This window comes from Anabrus simplex, chromosome 8 (assembly GCF_040414725.1).
Source record: "Anabrus simplex isolate iqAnaSimp1 chromosome 8, ASM4041472v1, whole genome shotgun sequence".
NCBI lineage: Eukaryota > Metazoa > Arthropoda > Insecta > Orthoptera > Tettigoniidae > Anabrus > Anabrus simplex.
This window is the reverse complement of record NC_090272.1, coordinates 131025833-131043663: the sequence shown is the minus strand read 5'-3', so window position 1 is coordinate 131043663 and position 17831 is coordinate 131025833. Positions and strand designations below refer to the sequence as shown.

At 35.8% G+C, this 17831-nt stretch overlaps 1 protein-coding gene across 3 annotated transcripts in view; it reads right to left on the bottom strand.

Annotated features, from left to right (window-relative positions):
* LOC136878891 (enoyl-CoA delta isomerase 1, mitochondrial) overlaps nt 1–17831 on the bottom strand; it is a 204695-nt gene that overhangs the window by 133198 nt on the left and 53666 nt on the right. For all 3 annotated transcript variants that reach the window (XM_067152473.2, XM_067152472.2, XM_067152471.2), the window contains exon 3: nt 4481–4605. In XM_067152473.2, the coding sequence (XP_067008574.1) occupies nt 4481–4605 (125 nt within the window). The remainder of the gene's footprint in view (nt 1–4480; nt 4606–17831) is intronic.

Genomic DNA, 17831 nt, shown 5'->3' with positions numbered 1-17831 from the left:
TGACTGCATTCGCACAAGACATACAGCACCTTCTCAAGGCCTTATGGTGCGGGGTGCTAGTGGGTACAACCACAAATTACAGTTGGTGCGTGTCCAGGGCAATGTGACCAGTTTGAACTATGTGAATGATATCCTGCGACCCGTAGCCATACCCTTTCTGCACGACACCCCAGATGCTATATTTCTGCAGGATAATGCACGACCACATGTTGCTGCACGAACATGTGCCTTCTTGTTGTCACAGGATGTCAGACTGTTGCCCTGGTCCGCCCGATCATCGGTCTTGTCACCAATCGAAAATGTGTGGGATATGGTGAAACAACGGATGCAGCGCTGTGACCCAAAGCCATCCACCAAAGATGAACTGTGGAACCAGGTGAATGCAGCATGCATGGCTACACTCCAGGATTCCATTCGCACCTTATACACGTCGATGCCATCACGCATGGAACAAGTTAACAGTGCCCATGGAGGACCCAGTGCCTACCAGGCAACAGAACACATGCTGAACCTAGGTGACTGAAATGCTAATTGTTTCTGCACAACATACTAATGAACATGTCCTGTGAATATGAACTTTCTATCTCTAGTCTTTCAAGGTGTTCTGTTTTTATGAACATGAGTGTAGTATCAAACCACTCCTTCAAATGACTAGACCACTTAATCTGCATAGATTCTAGTGTATGAGTTGCATTCACATTAGTTTGTAGTACTATTAAATCAAGAACTTCATCTGTTAGAAACAGCTGGAAAAATTTATATGGTGTTACTGTAGGAATATCAATTTGAAGGTTTAGAAGCTCCTGGTATGTAAATGGAATAATTTCTGTATGCCTACACATGGGCCCCAGTCATTATTGTCCATGACTGTCTACACCATTTGCACCAGAATCATCCCCGCCTATAACATCACTTTCAGTATTGCCATGGTCATCTGTATCACACTATGCACCAGTCATGCTCTCACTGGAATCATCATCACTAGCATTATATTCACAGTCATCAACACTTAAATCTTTCTCTCCATCATAATCCACGAATATCCTGATCACTAGTTCTTTTCTTGGCAAGTAGCTTACCCTTTCCACCAAGAATATTTTTTATATCTTCCATTTCTTTACAGTTTTACAAATCTATACAAATAGCATGATAATTCACACGTAAACAAGAAATAAACAATGTCTGATGTGCTTGCAATTTGAAATGAACACTACTCACCGATGACGAATTCTATCATCATCTACCAATTTCTTCTTCTAGACTGCCTTGCTTCTTAACTCTACGACCACTCAGCCATCACCATTCAGCTGATGCATTCTTCGAAGCCTCAGAGACCTCACTACAATTATTCTACGATGTTCTTCCCGCTTCCACTGTATTCTGTGTATTATTTCACTACCAAGTATATATAATTATAGTACTTGATGGTCGAGCTTGGTTTTGTCAACATTGGTAACTTGGTAGCAAGCGATTTGGGGAATCTGTTCTTTGACATTTATCATATTATTGTGCTAGTAATTTAGCACTGTGTAATTTTTTTTATGTTAGTACGACCATGTATGTTAATATGGTTATTGATCTCTACACTCATATGATATATTGGCAGCTGAGCTAGATAACCTAATAATGCCAGCAGCGACCAAACCCCATTATATTTATGTTACCTGGTGTGCAAAAACCCCCATCACAACTTGTGAGAATAACCACTGGCCAATCAGTGATTTTGGAAGAATACTGTGGCACCGTATGGTAATACACAGAGAAAATACATAGCTGGAATGGACCATGTACTTCACTCTTCATGTAGTACCATTGTAGTGTGAATAAACGTCACAGTTGACCTTCAACAGCACACTGCCCAAAATTCTGTTGTGCTGCCATATAGTGTCATGGCCTCTCAGATTTGAAGACCAGCATAACACCATACAGCAGCATGTGGCACTCAATGTGTTAGGTATATCTGAAACATGATCCACTTGAAGAAATCATAGATGTGTCAAAAATTGCAGACAAAAAATTGTCACACATGTTCAGGCTTATAACCATTCAAATACTGTATATAGCCTACATATTTCAACTAGATCTCCATTTTCTGCATTTATATGATGTTAATAAAAGACCCAAGCAAAGACTTTCAGGTGTGAAGAGAGAGAGATTTATTAAAGAAATAAATCATCCTTCCTCCAATGAGGGTGACCATCTGGATATCCGGAATACAGCTTCAATTTCAATGGAGTTTAAAAATATCAAAAAATGAAAATTTAATCGTTAATCCTGTTATCTTCTTTTTCCAGGGTTAGTGGGGGAGGAGTGTTTGTCACCTCCTCAGGAATAGATGGAAATGAATGATTTGCAGAGAATCCCTCAGTATCTGTATAACTATTTTCTCTAACTTGCAGAATGGAACTTTCAAATTTTTTAGGAAGTTGTTCTGGAGTGCAAATAATGTATGATGGTGAATTATGTAACCTCTTTGAGCAGTCACATGATAAAAAAATTAATGGATATAAAACACCTTTACGCCATCGTGAATTTGTTTTGATTCGTGTTAGTAAAATCGACAGGTGAACTCCTGTGACAAATTAAGATTTAAAATCAAGTTACATTAGGAAATCTAAGATTTGCTAACCAAGAAAAGAAGGGAATTTTAAAACATGAATTAGATTTAGAATCGTTAAAACACAATCATAAAATCAATATAAAACAAGGTAAAATACACGACAACTAAAAGGGCAGGATGTGGAAAACGGAATGGACGCTATGAGGCAATAGATAATAAACTTCTGTGACGAAAATTCAAATAAAGAATAATTTAGTTAAAACCTGTTTATCATTAAAAAAACACAAAAGTAAAGGAAATAAAGCAAACTAGCACAAACACTAAAATAGAAAAGTGAACCAAGGTGTAATTAAGTTGCAGACTTACAGTGACTTTACTGGTTCTGATCTTGAAAAAAGGTAAGACATCAAATAAAACTGAAGTTAAGATGTGAAAGCGAATTGGATCACTGTGCAGAGTGGGTCGATATTCAAATAAAAGATACTTAATCAATTACAGGTTGAAAATGTGTAGCGACCATCTTCACTAAAGAAATATACAGGTCATAGGAAAACAGTTTGAAATAAAGCAGAATTACTGATATCAAACTTAGTGAGCAATTTAATTTTAAGGTACAGAAACTGACTGTCAGAAGAGTTTGCTTCATGCAAACATTAGAATGGATGTAAAACACATTTACACTATTGTGAATTTGTTTTGATTAACGTTGGTAAAATCGATGGGTAAACTCCTGTGACAAATTAAGATTTCAAATCAAGTCACATTAGGAAATTTAAGATTTACTTACCCCAAGAAAAGCCAGAGCTCCCCATGGAGCATAGAGCTCCTGGACAACATGTCTGCTCTACATAATCCCGAAGACAGAATGAAGCTACCCTGAGACATGCTTCCCAAAGGTGGTGCAACAGGAAACAGCACAACAAAGTTAATGACCAACGACCGCATAGGAGTTACCTTTCGAATTTATTTAAGTCAATGGAATTTAGACATTTAATTTGACGCTAGTTATCTTGTTCTTGGACACTTCTCGAAGCTTGTGTCTTGTACAAGTCCCAGAAAAATTGCCATATGCAGTACAGTGTGTCCCACAAATTCCAATAATTAAATTTAAAACAATTTTTAAATGATCCAGAATTGATTTGAAGTATGCCAAACATAGAAACACTCGCAGCATACGTCACAAATTATTTATTTAAAACAAATGGTCTGTATCTCTCACAAAATTAAAATCTTTCATTTACTTTTTTCACTAAAGATGTTAGCTACATTCTCAGAGAAACCTTTAAAGATGGTATAGTTTTTCAGATTAAATTCAATTATTTTATTTTGCAAATGATGATTTTCTAATACTTTTGATTTAATGGTTTGAATGTTCAAAAATGCATATGTGCTGTTTAAATCTGTCAAGTTCCTTTTTATTTTGGTGGGAAGTGAACCCTCTGGGCACAGGGTTGTCTAAACTTGAACTGTATCAATTAAGATGTGTGAATGGTTCTAGACAATCTAACTCAGCAACAGATATTCAAATTGTGTTACTCCTTAGAGCAGAAATCACCATCATTATCCCAACTTTCAAACATTTCTCAAAATCAGAAAACTACTTCTCATTATACAGGGGTGGGGATTGTATGATCACACACAATTCATTTTATGGAAAGAGTATCTTACCTATGCTATCATCAACAGATTCAGTTTTCATACTGATCACATGGGGTATTTTATGGAATTAAAGATTCTAATTAAATCTCAAGTAGAGATTGTTGGTGAAAATGTAGTAAAAATAGTACAGACATGAACGGTTCAAAAAATTATATCTAGATTTTCGAACAAAATATTTTGTTCAAATCTCTTGTTTGATTACAAGCATTTGTGAATTTTCTAACTAGATAATTATTCAATAATAGTAGTGAAACAACATACGGATGTTAGGATCATTCCTCTGCAATTGTTGTTTTCAAGAGTGGTGAAGGCTCCATGAAGTTGTTCTAAAAGCTCCAGGTTCAGGCTATTAACAGGTAACCTCTGCATAGTTACCGTGGATACCCCTAAAGGAAGAAAATAAAAATGAATGAATCTGATGTAATAGACATAATGAAGAATACTGAAACATTTTTAAAATTTCTTATCTTTCTTCTACTACTGGGATAAAGTACAATAATTCTTCCACAGGGAGTAAAGAATACAGGGAGCTGCCTGCTACACTGCTTTCTGTGAAAATCGCTTGAAGCCATCAGCCCCCCTCCCAAATCCACATCAAAACATGACAGCTCCTACATTATGGATATATACAAGTGAAGATATGTTCTTGGGAGCAGGGAAACTCTGAATTGTATTATTATGAATAATCATTTCCAAATTATACTGTGATAAATCGTAATGAAATGTTCTGGCTAGCAGACCATTTTTGATTTATTACTACACTTTAATGGAGCGTTTCTTATGACTTGCAGGCTTAAAGAATTGGAATACTTCAGTGTTACATATTCTGTCAATCCATGATATTCTGAGCAGCTGCCGGTAGCATCACTTCTCAAAGGATCAAATTTTTTTTGAGTGGTGTTCTCTGTTAGGGTCCAAATCTCTGCACCATAAAGTAAGACAAAAAATACATAACACTGAAATAAACAGAGACTGAGATTGATCTTAAAGTCCCTGTTACAGAGAAGTTTGCTCATTTTCTTAAATGCAATCCTTGCCTATTCAATCCAGGACCTAATTTCAACTGCAATGTTCCAGCTGTGATTAAGTACTCTGCTGAGATATTTAAAGCATCGGACTTGCTCCAGTGATGTGCCAGCTACTATCAAGTTAACAGGTTGAATGACATATCTGCTTATGATCATTACTTTGGTCTTTTTCATGTTTAAATGCAGACTTGCTGCAGCACTGTGTTCAACCACACAGTTTAGCAACATCTGCAGATCTTCAGCTCTTGTTGCTTCCTCCAGTCTTCTCTTATATTCACTTATTTTTTTACAATTTGTTTTGCATCACACCGACACAGATAGGTCCTATGGCGATGATGGGATGGAAAGGCCTAGGAGTGGGAAGGAAGCGGCCATAGCTTTAATTAAGGTACAGCCCCAGCATTCGCCTGGTGTGAAAACAATCTTCAGGGCTGCCAACAGTACGGTTCGAACCCACTATCTCCTGGATGTTCATTTTTGGTTGGTGAAGGAACCAAGGACTCGTCTCCACTGCCAGCAACTGGCTAAAGTGTTTTATTTGGAGGAGCATGAGCATTTGTTTTCCAAAATCAACGGAATACTATATAATATACTATATAATATTTGAAGTCTATTTGTAGGAAATGACACATAAATTCAACAGGAACCTGCTGCCTTGCAGATGTGTCAGGGGACTGCTAAAGGTTACGGGATATAATCCTGACAGAAAATCTTCTCTAACGTTAGGCCTAGCAAGTCAGTTGGAGAGTAATTGCAATCGCTTTCAAGACAAATGCGAGCCTTGGATCGAAGAACTCAAGACGACGACAACAGCTAGGTGCATATGACGGCTAACAGCCTGAAGCTTCACCAGCTATGCAACCTAAATCAAGACCAAGTTGCTGGATTGGAACCTTGAATATTCTAACAATGACAAATAAAATTGAAGTAATAGTTGATATGATGGAAAGGAGGAAAATTCTTATCATGGAGATGAATGAAACCAAATGGAAGGTGAAAAGCAACAGGAATAAGACACCTCCATCTAAACTATAAACTATACTGGTCTGGAAATAACTTAGAGTCAAGAAATGGAGTGGGCTTTATACTGTACTTCATAAAGATATTGATGTTTGTAGCCTGATTGACTTTGTCAGTGATAGAATAATTAAAGTGTCAGTAAATTGGAATGGAGAAAAATGAAAATCCACAGCCTGTTTCCAGTCATTCGACCGGGTCAGGAATGGAATGAATGAAGCCCCCATGTAGCGGAGAGGATAGGAATTGTGCCGGCTGCCGAAGCCTGTCGCACTCCTCTGGGGTAATGATTAATGAATGACAGATGAAATGATATTGGAGAGTGTTGCTGGAATGAAATATGAGAGGGAAAACTGGAGTACCCAGAGAAAAATCTGTCCCGCCTCTGCTTTGTCCAGCACAAATCTCACATGGAGTGACCGGGATTTGAACAACGGAACCCAGCATTGAGAGGCCAGTGCGCTGCTGCCTCAGCCATGGAGGCTCTTTGGAATGGAGACAAATATCATATAATGCAGGTCTATGCTCCACAATCAAGATGTTCAAATAAAGAAAAAGAAGCCTTCCTGTCCAACTTGGAAGAATATATGGATTGTGAAAATTGGGTAGTAATGGGAGATTTTAATGCTCTGGTTGGATCAGACCAACTGGGCTATGAATCCTCCCTGGGTCCTCATGGAATGGTGAATAGGATGACCAAGGGCGAACACCTTCTAGATCTTTGTACGAGGAACAATATGGTTGTAAGTAACACTTGGTTCAAGAAAAGGGACGCGCATAAGATCACAAGATATAGTTGGGAAGATCAATATGGAACTGTTATTGATTATATACTCGCCAACCAGGAAGTTCTGAAGATTGTAAATGATGTCAAAGCAATTCCTAGTGAACATTTGGATGGAAGGGAAAGACAAACACAAGAAGCTCCTGTATAGCATAGTTAAAAACAACAGAAATGATAATAGTACTATCAACACAGCAGAGCTTCCAAACAGAGAGGTAACTAGATATGAAAATGAAATATTACAAGGAGTTCAGTAGATATTTCAATTACTTACTGAACTGTAATACAAATGACAACACACAAGATGACCCTCTAAACCCTATAATTTATAATGCAGAAAGTTAGACCTGGCTAGAGGTGGAAACAGCAGTATGTAAAATGAAAAACAACAAGTCTGCAGGATTGGAAGAGTTCAGTGCGGACAAGATCAAAGCACTTGGAGAACCTGGAATACAATGGTTGTACAGAGTACTAAATAAAATTTGGGAAGAAAATGAAATCCCCAGTGACTTGGAGGCAAGGAGTGATTATTCCACTATATACGAAAGGTGACTGAAAGCAGTGTAACAACTATAGAGGTGAAAACCTTCTATCTCAGGGGTCAAAAATATATGAGACCATCCTGGAGAGAAATTTCGGAAAATCTGTTGAACCTAAACTTGAGGAAGAACATGGACATGGATTTAAAGCCAACAAAACAACGCTAAACCTCATTTTTCAACAAGAATGCTCTTTGAAAAATACTGGGATAAGAATAGAATGGTTATAGAGTAGAAGTCCATTACAGCGAGAATTCACAACAGCAGAAAAATTACTCGCTATAGCGGATTGTCGTAATATCCGGTCCTTGTATAGAACATGTGATAAAATTCATTTTTGGGTCCGTATTGAAAATATTTGTATTAAATAACACTTGTATGTTTTAATATCCATCCACCTATTCAATACAATTTAAAAAAATTAGGACATTGTCCTTATTAAAATTGTTGACATGAAATTAGTATATTAGATTGTACATGATTCGCTCATCAATAGTGGGCATCATCAGCCATATTTTCCACCTTAGAATAGATCAGGTACCTGACTGGAAATAATCTATGAATGCTGAAAATACTATGTCGCATAAAATATATTGGAGATTGTTAAACAACTATTACAATATAAAATGTAGTATGCTGTTATTTCACAATATTAGTGATAATATTGGAGTCTAAAACATGGCAGTTGTTTAAGGATTGTGACATAATAAAAGATAATACAATGAAGATAAAAATCAGAAAATACATTCCATTTAGTTGTCAAATGGCATATTGTTAAAAAAAAATTTAATGGAAAGTTAAGCAATGGTAATGGTCGTTGGTTCTTGCAGTTAATAAATGTTGATTTTCATTTATTTGCTTATAGATTTTGAAGAGTTGTTATTTTTATGGCCTGGTTCCTTTTGAAATATTAGTTGGAAATGTTGGCTATATTGAAATCTTTGTAGGCATCATTAGACCATCTTCTATGATGTGGTAAGAGTTTGTGATGTTGCTGTTGAGCGTGTTGAGCTATGCGTGTTAGTTGGAAGGGAATGTTGTTGTCATTTGGTGATTAGCCAAAGGTAATATGAGTTCTGTAATTAAAGAGATAATTTGAATATTTAATGAATTACCATAATTGGAATCAAGGGGCCAAATAGTGGAAGTTAAATTTGGAGTGTTGACACTTACCCCTTCGACCGCTGAGATGTTAGTTTACGTTGAGAGTTTTAGAGTAACTGGCAGTCGCCGAGCTCTTACTACGCGTGTTGTATTTGTGAAGTCTTGGTGGAGGGGGTTGAGCTTGAGAAGATGTGGCTGAGGGCCCATTCGCTGCACGTGAGGAGGAGTTGTCGGCAGTGGAAGGAGGGGAGGGGGTGGTGTGTGTGTTGGATTGGTGGGCGTGTTTACTGATTTGGTGCTAAATATTTTGTAAAAATTATTCAGAAGCAATGGTTTTTGTAATAAAATTGAATTCTGTTCATAAAGAGGACTTTTGTTATCTATTACGTCATTTAAGTTCTTGTCTTTGTTAAACTGTTGATCTAAGAAGATGAGCTTACCTTTTTAAAATTTGTAAATCCTGATCTATTTCATGTGGTTACTCATCGCAGAGAATTTATTATGTTTTTGGCCGTTATAATGTTCTGCATATCTAGTTGAAAAACAGCAGCCAGTTTGACCAACATAAGAAAAATTACATACGGAGCATTTAAGTCTATGTATACCCGAGCTTGAATATTTATTATTGGTTGAATTGACTGAGTGGTGATTAAAAAATAAATTTCGATTTGTATTCTGCATTGTGTAAGCGATTTTTACCTTATGTTTTCTTAAGGGATTGGTTTTTTGATGAAGTTTTGGGTTGGTATATGTGAATTTCGCGAATTTTGGTTTGTTGGGTTTTATTTGAGAAAGGTTTGTGGTTAGTTTTAGTCTGACTTTATTAATGATTTTGTTGATCATATCTAGATTGAACCCGTTGAATTTGGCAATTTCTTTTATGAAATCTAATTCATTTTTTAGATTATTCGGTGAAAGAGGGATTTTCAATGCTCTGTATACTAAACTGTAATAAGTGGCTTGTTTATGGGAATTTGGGTGTAAAATTTCGTTTTTTATAGTTTTTGGGGTAAATGAAGGCTTGCGATAAATTTGGAAATCAAATTTGTTCATAACTCGCGTGATTTTGATGTCTAGAAAATTGATTGAATTGTTGTTTTCGTTTTCTTTTGTGAACTTCATATTATCGTCTAAATCACTTAGAAACCTTAGGATGTTATCACTATTGTTAAGCTGTTTATCAATAGTTGCCAATGTATAGTTGACATAACGGAGCCATAAACTGAGTCCGTTAATGTTTTTTACTATTTTATTGTGTTCTAGATTGTCCATGTAGATGTCCGCTAAAATGCCGGAGATTGGGTCCCCCATAGCTAAGCCTTCTTGCTTATATATTTTGTTGTTGAAAGTGAAGTAATTAATGTGTAAAACAAAACTTAGTAACTTTATGAATTCGTCTATTTCAATTTTGCTTAATGCGTTGTGTTTGGAGATGTTGTTTTTTTATTAAGGTGATAGTTTCATTAACGGGTATATTTGAGTACATATTCGTAATATCAAAGGAACATAAGACATGATTTGGTTGTAAATTGAATTTGTTTAAAGTTTCGCAAAGTTCAATAGAATTTTTGATCAGATTTGCATTGTGAAATTTAAAATGTTTTTTTAAGAACTTGTGGAGGAACTGAGAAGTTTTATAAGTGGGACTGTTTTTGCTATTGATATTGATCTGATGGGGATGTCTTTTTTGTGTATTTTAGGTAATGATCTTGCTGTGAATAATTTCGGATTGATAGTGATCATTTTTTGGTAGTCTTGTTCATTTAGTGGGAATGTTGAATTTTTAAGGAATGATTTTGGATTTTGTTGTGTTTTTACTATGGGATCTTTATTGATTAATGTGTAGGTTTTACTGGAGAAAAACTTTTCTGTTTTTTTTTTTTTTTCTTTTTAATGTTTATTCATTAAAACTGTTGTATTGCCCTTATCAGCTTTTGTTACTATGACGTTACTGTTGTTAATTTTAGTTTTTAGTTTGATGTTTTGTTTTGAAAGGTTAGGATTATTATTAGTTATTATGTCATTTACGAGAGTAGGTATTTTCTTTTTTATTTCGTATTTAATATCTTTTGTTATCTATGGGAATCTGTGTGTTAATATTAGATTTGGTCTCGGCGATAATGGTGATTATATCTTTGATCTTTTGTGGATTAGGCCAGTTGTATTTTATGCCTTTATTGAGGAGAATCATTTCATTGTCTGAGAAAACTGTGTCAGATAAGTTAATTGTAGTGGGAATGTTCGTCAACAAAGGGGTAGAAAACCTGGTATTTCTGTTCTGGTTGACGGCTTTGGGTTTGGCATTTTGTAAACAAGTTGGCTTGTGGTTTAGTGTCTTTTGTTTTCTATCTAATATAGTGGTCAGTTTATAGTTGGTGTACCTAAGAAAAGAGCTCCATTCAAGTGGAGATGAAATAACTTACAGCAACTACATTTTATATTGTAATAGTTGTTTAACAATCTCCAATATATTTTATACGACATAGTTTTTAACAGCATTCATAGATTATTTCCAATCAGGTACCTTATCTATTCTACGGTTGAAAATATAGCTGATGATGCCCGCTACTGATGGGCGAAACATGTACCATCTAATATACTAATTTCATGTCAACAATTTTAATACGGACAATGTCCTAATTTTTTAAAAATTGTATTGTATTGAATAGGTGGATGAATATTAAAACATACAAGTGTTATTTAATACAAATATTTTAAGTATTTGAATCTTAGAATAAAGATCGGTAAAATCTCAAAGGACATAACATTTCTTAAGGACTGCTCGAAACTAGGACTAATACCTAAGTTCCTTAAACCACTACAAAGGAAAAACATTCCATACCAAAAGTCAAACGGCACTCAAAATAAAGCAAACAACATATGGCTGAGAAATGAAATTAAACAAATGTATAAGAAAAAATCATTCCTAAATTTGCAATTATACCGGCCACATCTGACCATTTCACACTATTCATCTCCACTTGAATGGAGCTCTTTTCTATGGTACACCAACTATAAACTGACCACTATATTAGATAGAAAACAAAAGACACTAAACCACAAGCTAACGTGTTTACAAAATGCCAAACCCAAAGCCGTCAACCAGAACAGAAATACCAGGTTTTCTACCCCTTTGTTGACGAACATTCCCACTACAATTAAGTTTGACATGCATTGTATGTAAGCTCTGGGAAGGCATTCTTTCTGATTATATTAGACATGTTTGTCAAATTAATAATTGGTTCGATAGAAGGCAGTTCGGTTTTAGGAAAGGTTATTCCACTGAAGCTCAACTTGTAGGATTCCAGCAAGATATAGCAGATATCTTGGATTCTGGAGGTCAAATGGACTGTATCACGACTGACCTGTCTAAAGCATTTGATAGGGTGGATCATGGAAGACTGCTGGCAAAAATGAGTGCAATTGGACTAGACAAAAGAGTGACTGAATGGGTTGCTATATTTCTAGAAAATAGATCTCAGATAATTAGAGTAGGTGAAGCTTTATCTGACCCTGTAATAATTAAGAGGGGAATTCCTCAAGGCAGTATTATCGGACCTTTATGTTTTCTTATATATATAAATGATATGAGTAAAGGAGTGGAATCGGAGGTAAGGCTTTTTGCGGATTATGTTATTCTCTATAGAGTGATAAATAAGTTACAAGATTGTGAGCAACTGCAACGTGACCTCGAAAATGTTGTTAGATGGACAGCAGGCAATGGCATGTTGATAAACGGGGTTAAAAGTCAGGTTGTGAGATTCACAAATAGGAAAAGTCCTCTCAGTTTTAATTACTGCGTTGATGGGGTGAAGGTTCCTTTTGGGGATCATTGTAAGTATCTAGGTGTTAATATAAGGAAAGATCTTCATTGGGGTAATCACTTAAATGGGATTGTAAATAAAAGGTACAGATCTCTGCACATGGTTATGAGGGTGTTTAGGGGTTGTAGTAAGGATGTAAAGGAGAGGGCATATAAGTCTCTGGTAAGACCCCAACTAGAGTATGGTTCCAGTGTATGGGACCCTCACCAGGATTACCTGATTCAAGAACTGGAAAAACCAAAGAAAAGCAGCTCGATTTGTTCTGGGTGATTTCCGACAAAAGAGTAGCATTAAAAAAATGTTGCAAAGTTTGGGTTGGGAAGAATTGAGAGAAAGAAGAAGAGCTGGTATGTTCCTAGCTGTCACCGGAGAGATGGCATGGAGTGGCATTAGCAGATGAATAAGTTTGAGTGGTGTTTATATCACAATATGAAGATGAAGTTGGAATTCAAGAGGACAAACTGGGGCAAATATTCATTTATAGGAAGGGGAGTTAGGGATTGGAATAACTTACCAAGGGAGACGTTCAATAAATTTCCAATTTCTCTGAAATCATTTAGGAAAAGGCTAGGAAAGCAACAGATAGGGAATCTGCCACCTGGGCGACTGCCCTAAATGCAGATCAGTATTGATTGATTGATTGATTGATTGATTGATTGATTGATTGATTGATTGATGATCTGACACAGTTTTCTCAGACAATGAAATGAGTCTCCTCAATAAAGGCATAAAATACAACTGGCCTAATCCACAAAAGATCAAAGATATAATCACCACTATCGCCGAGACCGAATAATATATTAACACACAGATTCCCATAGAGAAACAAAACAATATTAAAAACGAAATAAAAAAGAAAATACCTACTCTCGTAAATGACATAATAACTAATAATAATCCTAACCTTTCAAAACAAAACATCAAACTAAAAACTAAAATTAACAACAATAACATCATAGTAACAAAAGCTGATAAGGGCAATACAACAGTTTTAATGAATAAACAAGACTAAAAAAAAAAAAAAAAAAAACAGAAAAGTTTTTCTCCGATAAAACCTACACATTAATCAATAAAGATCCCATAGTAAAAACACAACAAAATCTAAAAACACTCCTTAAAAATTCAACATTCCTACTAAATGAACAAGGCTACCAAAAAATGATCACTATCAATCAAGATCATTACCTAAAATACACAAAAAAGACATCCCCATCAGACCAATAATCAATAGCAAAAACAGTCCCACTTATAAAACTTCTCAGTTCCTCCACAAGTTCTTTAAAAAACATTTTAAATTTCACAATGCAAATCCGATCAAAAATTCTATTGAACTTTGCGAAACTTTAAACAAATTCAATTTACAACCAAATCATGTCTTATGTTCCTTTGATATCACGAATATGTACTCAAATATACCCATTAATGAAACTATCACCATAATAAAAAACATCTCCAAACACAGCGCATTAAGCAAAATTGAAATAGACGAATTCATAAAGTTACTAAGTTTTGTTTTACACAATAATTACTTCACTTTCAACAACAAAATATATAAGCAAGAAGGCTTAGCTATGGGAGACCCAATCTCCGGCATTTTAGCGGACATCTACATGGCCAATCTAGAACACAATAAAATAGTAAAAAACATTAACGGACTCAGTTTATGGCTCCGTTATGTCGACAACACATTGGCAACTATTGATAAACAGCTTAACAATAGTGATAACATCCTAAGGTTTCTAAGTGATTTAGACGATAATATGAAGTTCACAAAAGTAAACGAAAACAACAATTCAATCAATTTTCTAGACATCAAAATCACGCGAGTTATGAACAAATTTGATTTCCAAATTTATCGCAAGCCTTCATTTACCCCAAAAACTATAAAAAACGAAATTTTACACCCAAATTCCCATAAACAAGCCACTTATTACAGTTTAGTATACAGAGCATTGAAAATCCCTCTTTCACCGAATAATCTAAAAAATGAATTAGATTTCATAAAAGAAATTGCCAAATTCAACGGGTTCAATCTAGATATGATCAACAAAATCATTAATAAAGTCAGACTAAAACTAACCACAAACCTTTCTCAAATAAAACCCAACAAACCAAAATTCGCGAAATTCACATATACCAACCCAAAAATTCATCAAAAAACCAATCCCTTAAGAAAACATAAGGTAAAAATCGCTTACACAATGCAGAATACAAATCGAAATTTATTTTTTAATCACAACTCAGTCAATTCAACCAATAATAAATATTCAAGCTCGGGTATACATAGACTTAAATGCTCCGTATGTAATTTTTCTTATGTTGGTCAAACTGGCTGCTGTTTTTCAACTAGATATGCAGAACATTATAACGGCCAAAAACATAATAAATTCTCTGCGATGAGTAACCACATGAAATAGATCAGGATTTACAAATTTTAAAAAGGTAAGCTCATCTTCTTAGATCAACAGTTTAACAAAGACAAGAACTTAAATACCAATATAAATGGTCCGTTATTGGACAATATAAATTTTCCAGCTAACTCATTCTTGGTTGCCAGCGTTTCGCCCTCGTGTGCTAGGGTGGGCTCATCAGTTGGTACCTAGCACACCTACCAATACGCTGGCTAGTGCATACCGTGGAGGCCACTGCGTAGGCTAACTGTAGCCACCGGCAGTGCCAATGCACTAAGAGACTTTGTCTCATCACTAAAAACTGATGCCTGCTTGGCCATCAGATGATATAGATGTTGATTCCCATAGGGAATCTGAAATATTTGTCCTGAATGAGTAAATTTATAATACCAATATAAATGGTCTGTTATTGGACAATATAAATTTTCCAGCTAACTCATTCTTGGTTGCCAGCGTTTCGCCCTCGTGTGCTAGGGTGGGCTCATCAGTTGGTACCTAGCACACCTACCAATACGCTGGCTAGTGCATACCGTGGAGGCCACTGCGTAGGCTAACTGGATGAGCCCACCCTAGCACACGAGGGCGAAACGCTGGCAACCAAGAATGAGTTAGCTGGAAAATTTATATTGTCCAATAACGGACCATTTATATTGGTATTATAAATTTACTCATTCAGGACAAATATTTCAGATTCCCTATGGGAATCAAGAACTTAAATGACGTAATAGATAACAAAAGTCCTCTTTATGAACAGAATTCAATTTTATTACAAAAACCATTGCTTCTGAATAATTTTTACAAAATATTTAGCACCAAATCAGTAAACACGCCCACCAATCCAACACACACACCACCCCCTCCCCTCCTACCACTGCCGACAACTCCTCCTCACGTGCAGCAAATGGGCCCTCAGCCACATCTTCTCAAGCTCAACCCCCTCCACCAAGACTTCACAAATACAACACGCGTAGTAAGAGCTCGGCGACTGCCAGTTACTCTAAAACTCTCAACGTAAACTAACATCTCAGCGGTCGAAGGGGTAAGTGTCAACACTCCAAATTTAACTTCCACTATTCGGCCCCTTGATTCCAATTATGGTAATTCATTAAATATTCAAATTATCTCTTTAATTACAGAACTTATATTACCTTTGGCTAATCACCAAATGACAACAACGTTCCCTTCCAACTAACACGCATAGCTCAACACGCTCAACAGCAACATCACAAACTCTTACCACATCATAGAAGATGGTCTAATGACGCCTACAAAGATTTCAATATAGCCTACGGCACCAACATTTCCAACTAATATTTCAAAAGGAACCAGGCCATAAAAATAACAACTCTTCAAAATCTATAAGCAAATAAATGAAAATCAACATTTATTAACTGCAAGAACCAACGACCATTACCATTGCTTAACTTTCCATTAATTTTTTTTTAACAATATGCCATTTGACAACTAAATGGAATGTATTTTCTGATTTTTATCTTCATTATAATATCTTTTATTATGTCACAATCCTTAAACAACTGCCATGTTTTAGACTCCAATATTATCACTAATATTGTGAAATAACAGCATACAACATTTTATATTGTAATAGTTGTTTAACAATCTCCAATATATTTTATACGACATAGTTTTTTCAGTATTCATAGATTATTTCCAGTCAGGTACCTGATCTATTCTAAGGTGGAAAATATGGCTGATGATGCCCACTATTGATGAGCGAATCATGTACAATCTAATATACTAATTTCATGTCAACAATTTTAATAAGGACAATGTCCTAATTTTTTTTAAATTGTATTGAATAGGTGGATGAATATTAAAACATGCAAGTGTTATTTAATACCTTGTATAGAAGTTGGAAAACCCCACATACACATTAAAATCGGTATGAAGTGGCAATCAGCGGATGTTATCCACACTACGGCTTACTTGTTTGTTATTTTTCAAAATCCGATGCTTCGTGGAAGTGTATGTTTAATTTCATTCTGAAAAAATGACAGTACCGTACTTCTCTGAATCCATAACAATTTTTTTTTTTTTTTTTTTTTTTTTGCTAGATGCTTTACGTCGCACCGACTCAGATAGGTCTTATGGCGACGATGGGACAGGATAGGGCTAGGAGTGGGAAGGAATCGGCCGTGGCCTTAATTAAGGTACAGCCCCAGCATTTGCCTGGTGTGAAAATGGGAAACTACGGAAAACCATTTTCAGGGCTGCGGATAGTGGCTCAAAAAGTGCTTTGTAAAGTCATATGAATGCCTTTGTTGTACAGTACGCATTTTTAGACTTTTTTTAGACGCTGAACATTGGCATTCGTTTCACCGCATTTTTTGCGGCTGTACGATTATTTTTTATTTCTGCGGGTTTAATGACCATTTACTTAAAATTGGCATCATAAAACCGAAGAGGACCCGCTGAAAATTTGCCAGCAATATCTATTCCATGCGTCTCTACAATACGGCGATACGTCAGGAAAATATTCTTAACCAGCTACCGCTACATGCACGTGTCGCTTGCCGGGTTCGGCCAACTTCAGTGGCTGGCAATGTATAGGCCTAATCGCGGACGTTGAAGGTCAAGGAACAAGTTTATTGCGCCACGGTATGGCCTTTTGACCCTTGCGTTTTTCATGCACATACCTCATAATTTCATTTTCGACTTCTTTAAAGCGTCCTTGTTGCGGACCCCTGAATGCATTTTTTGTTCAGTACACATTTTTTAGCTATCTTTGTCTTCACGCTGACACCAAATATTGGCTTTACTTAGGGCTATGCGATATTTTCTTGTGGCTGCACAATTATTCTACGTTTCCGAGTGTTTAATAACAATTAACTTAAAATTGGCATCACAATATTGACGAGAACCCGTTGAAAATTTGCCGGCAATA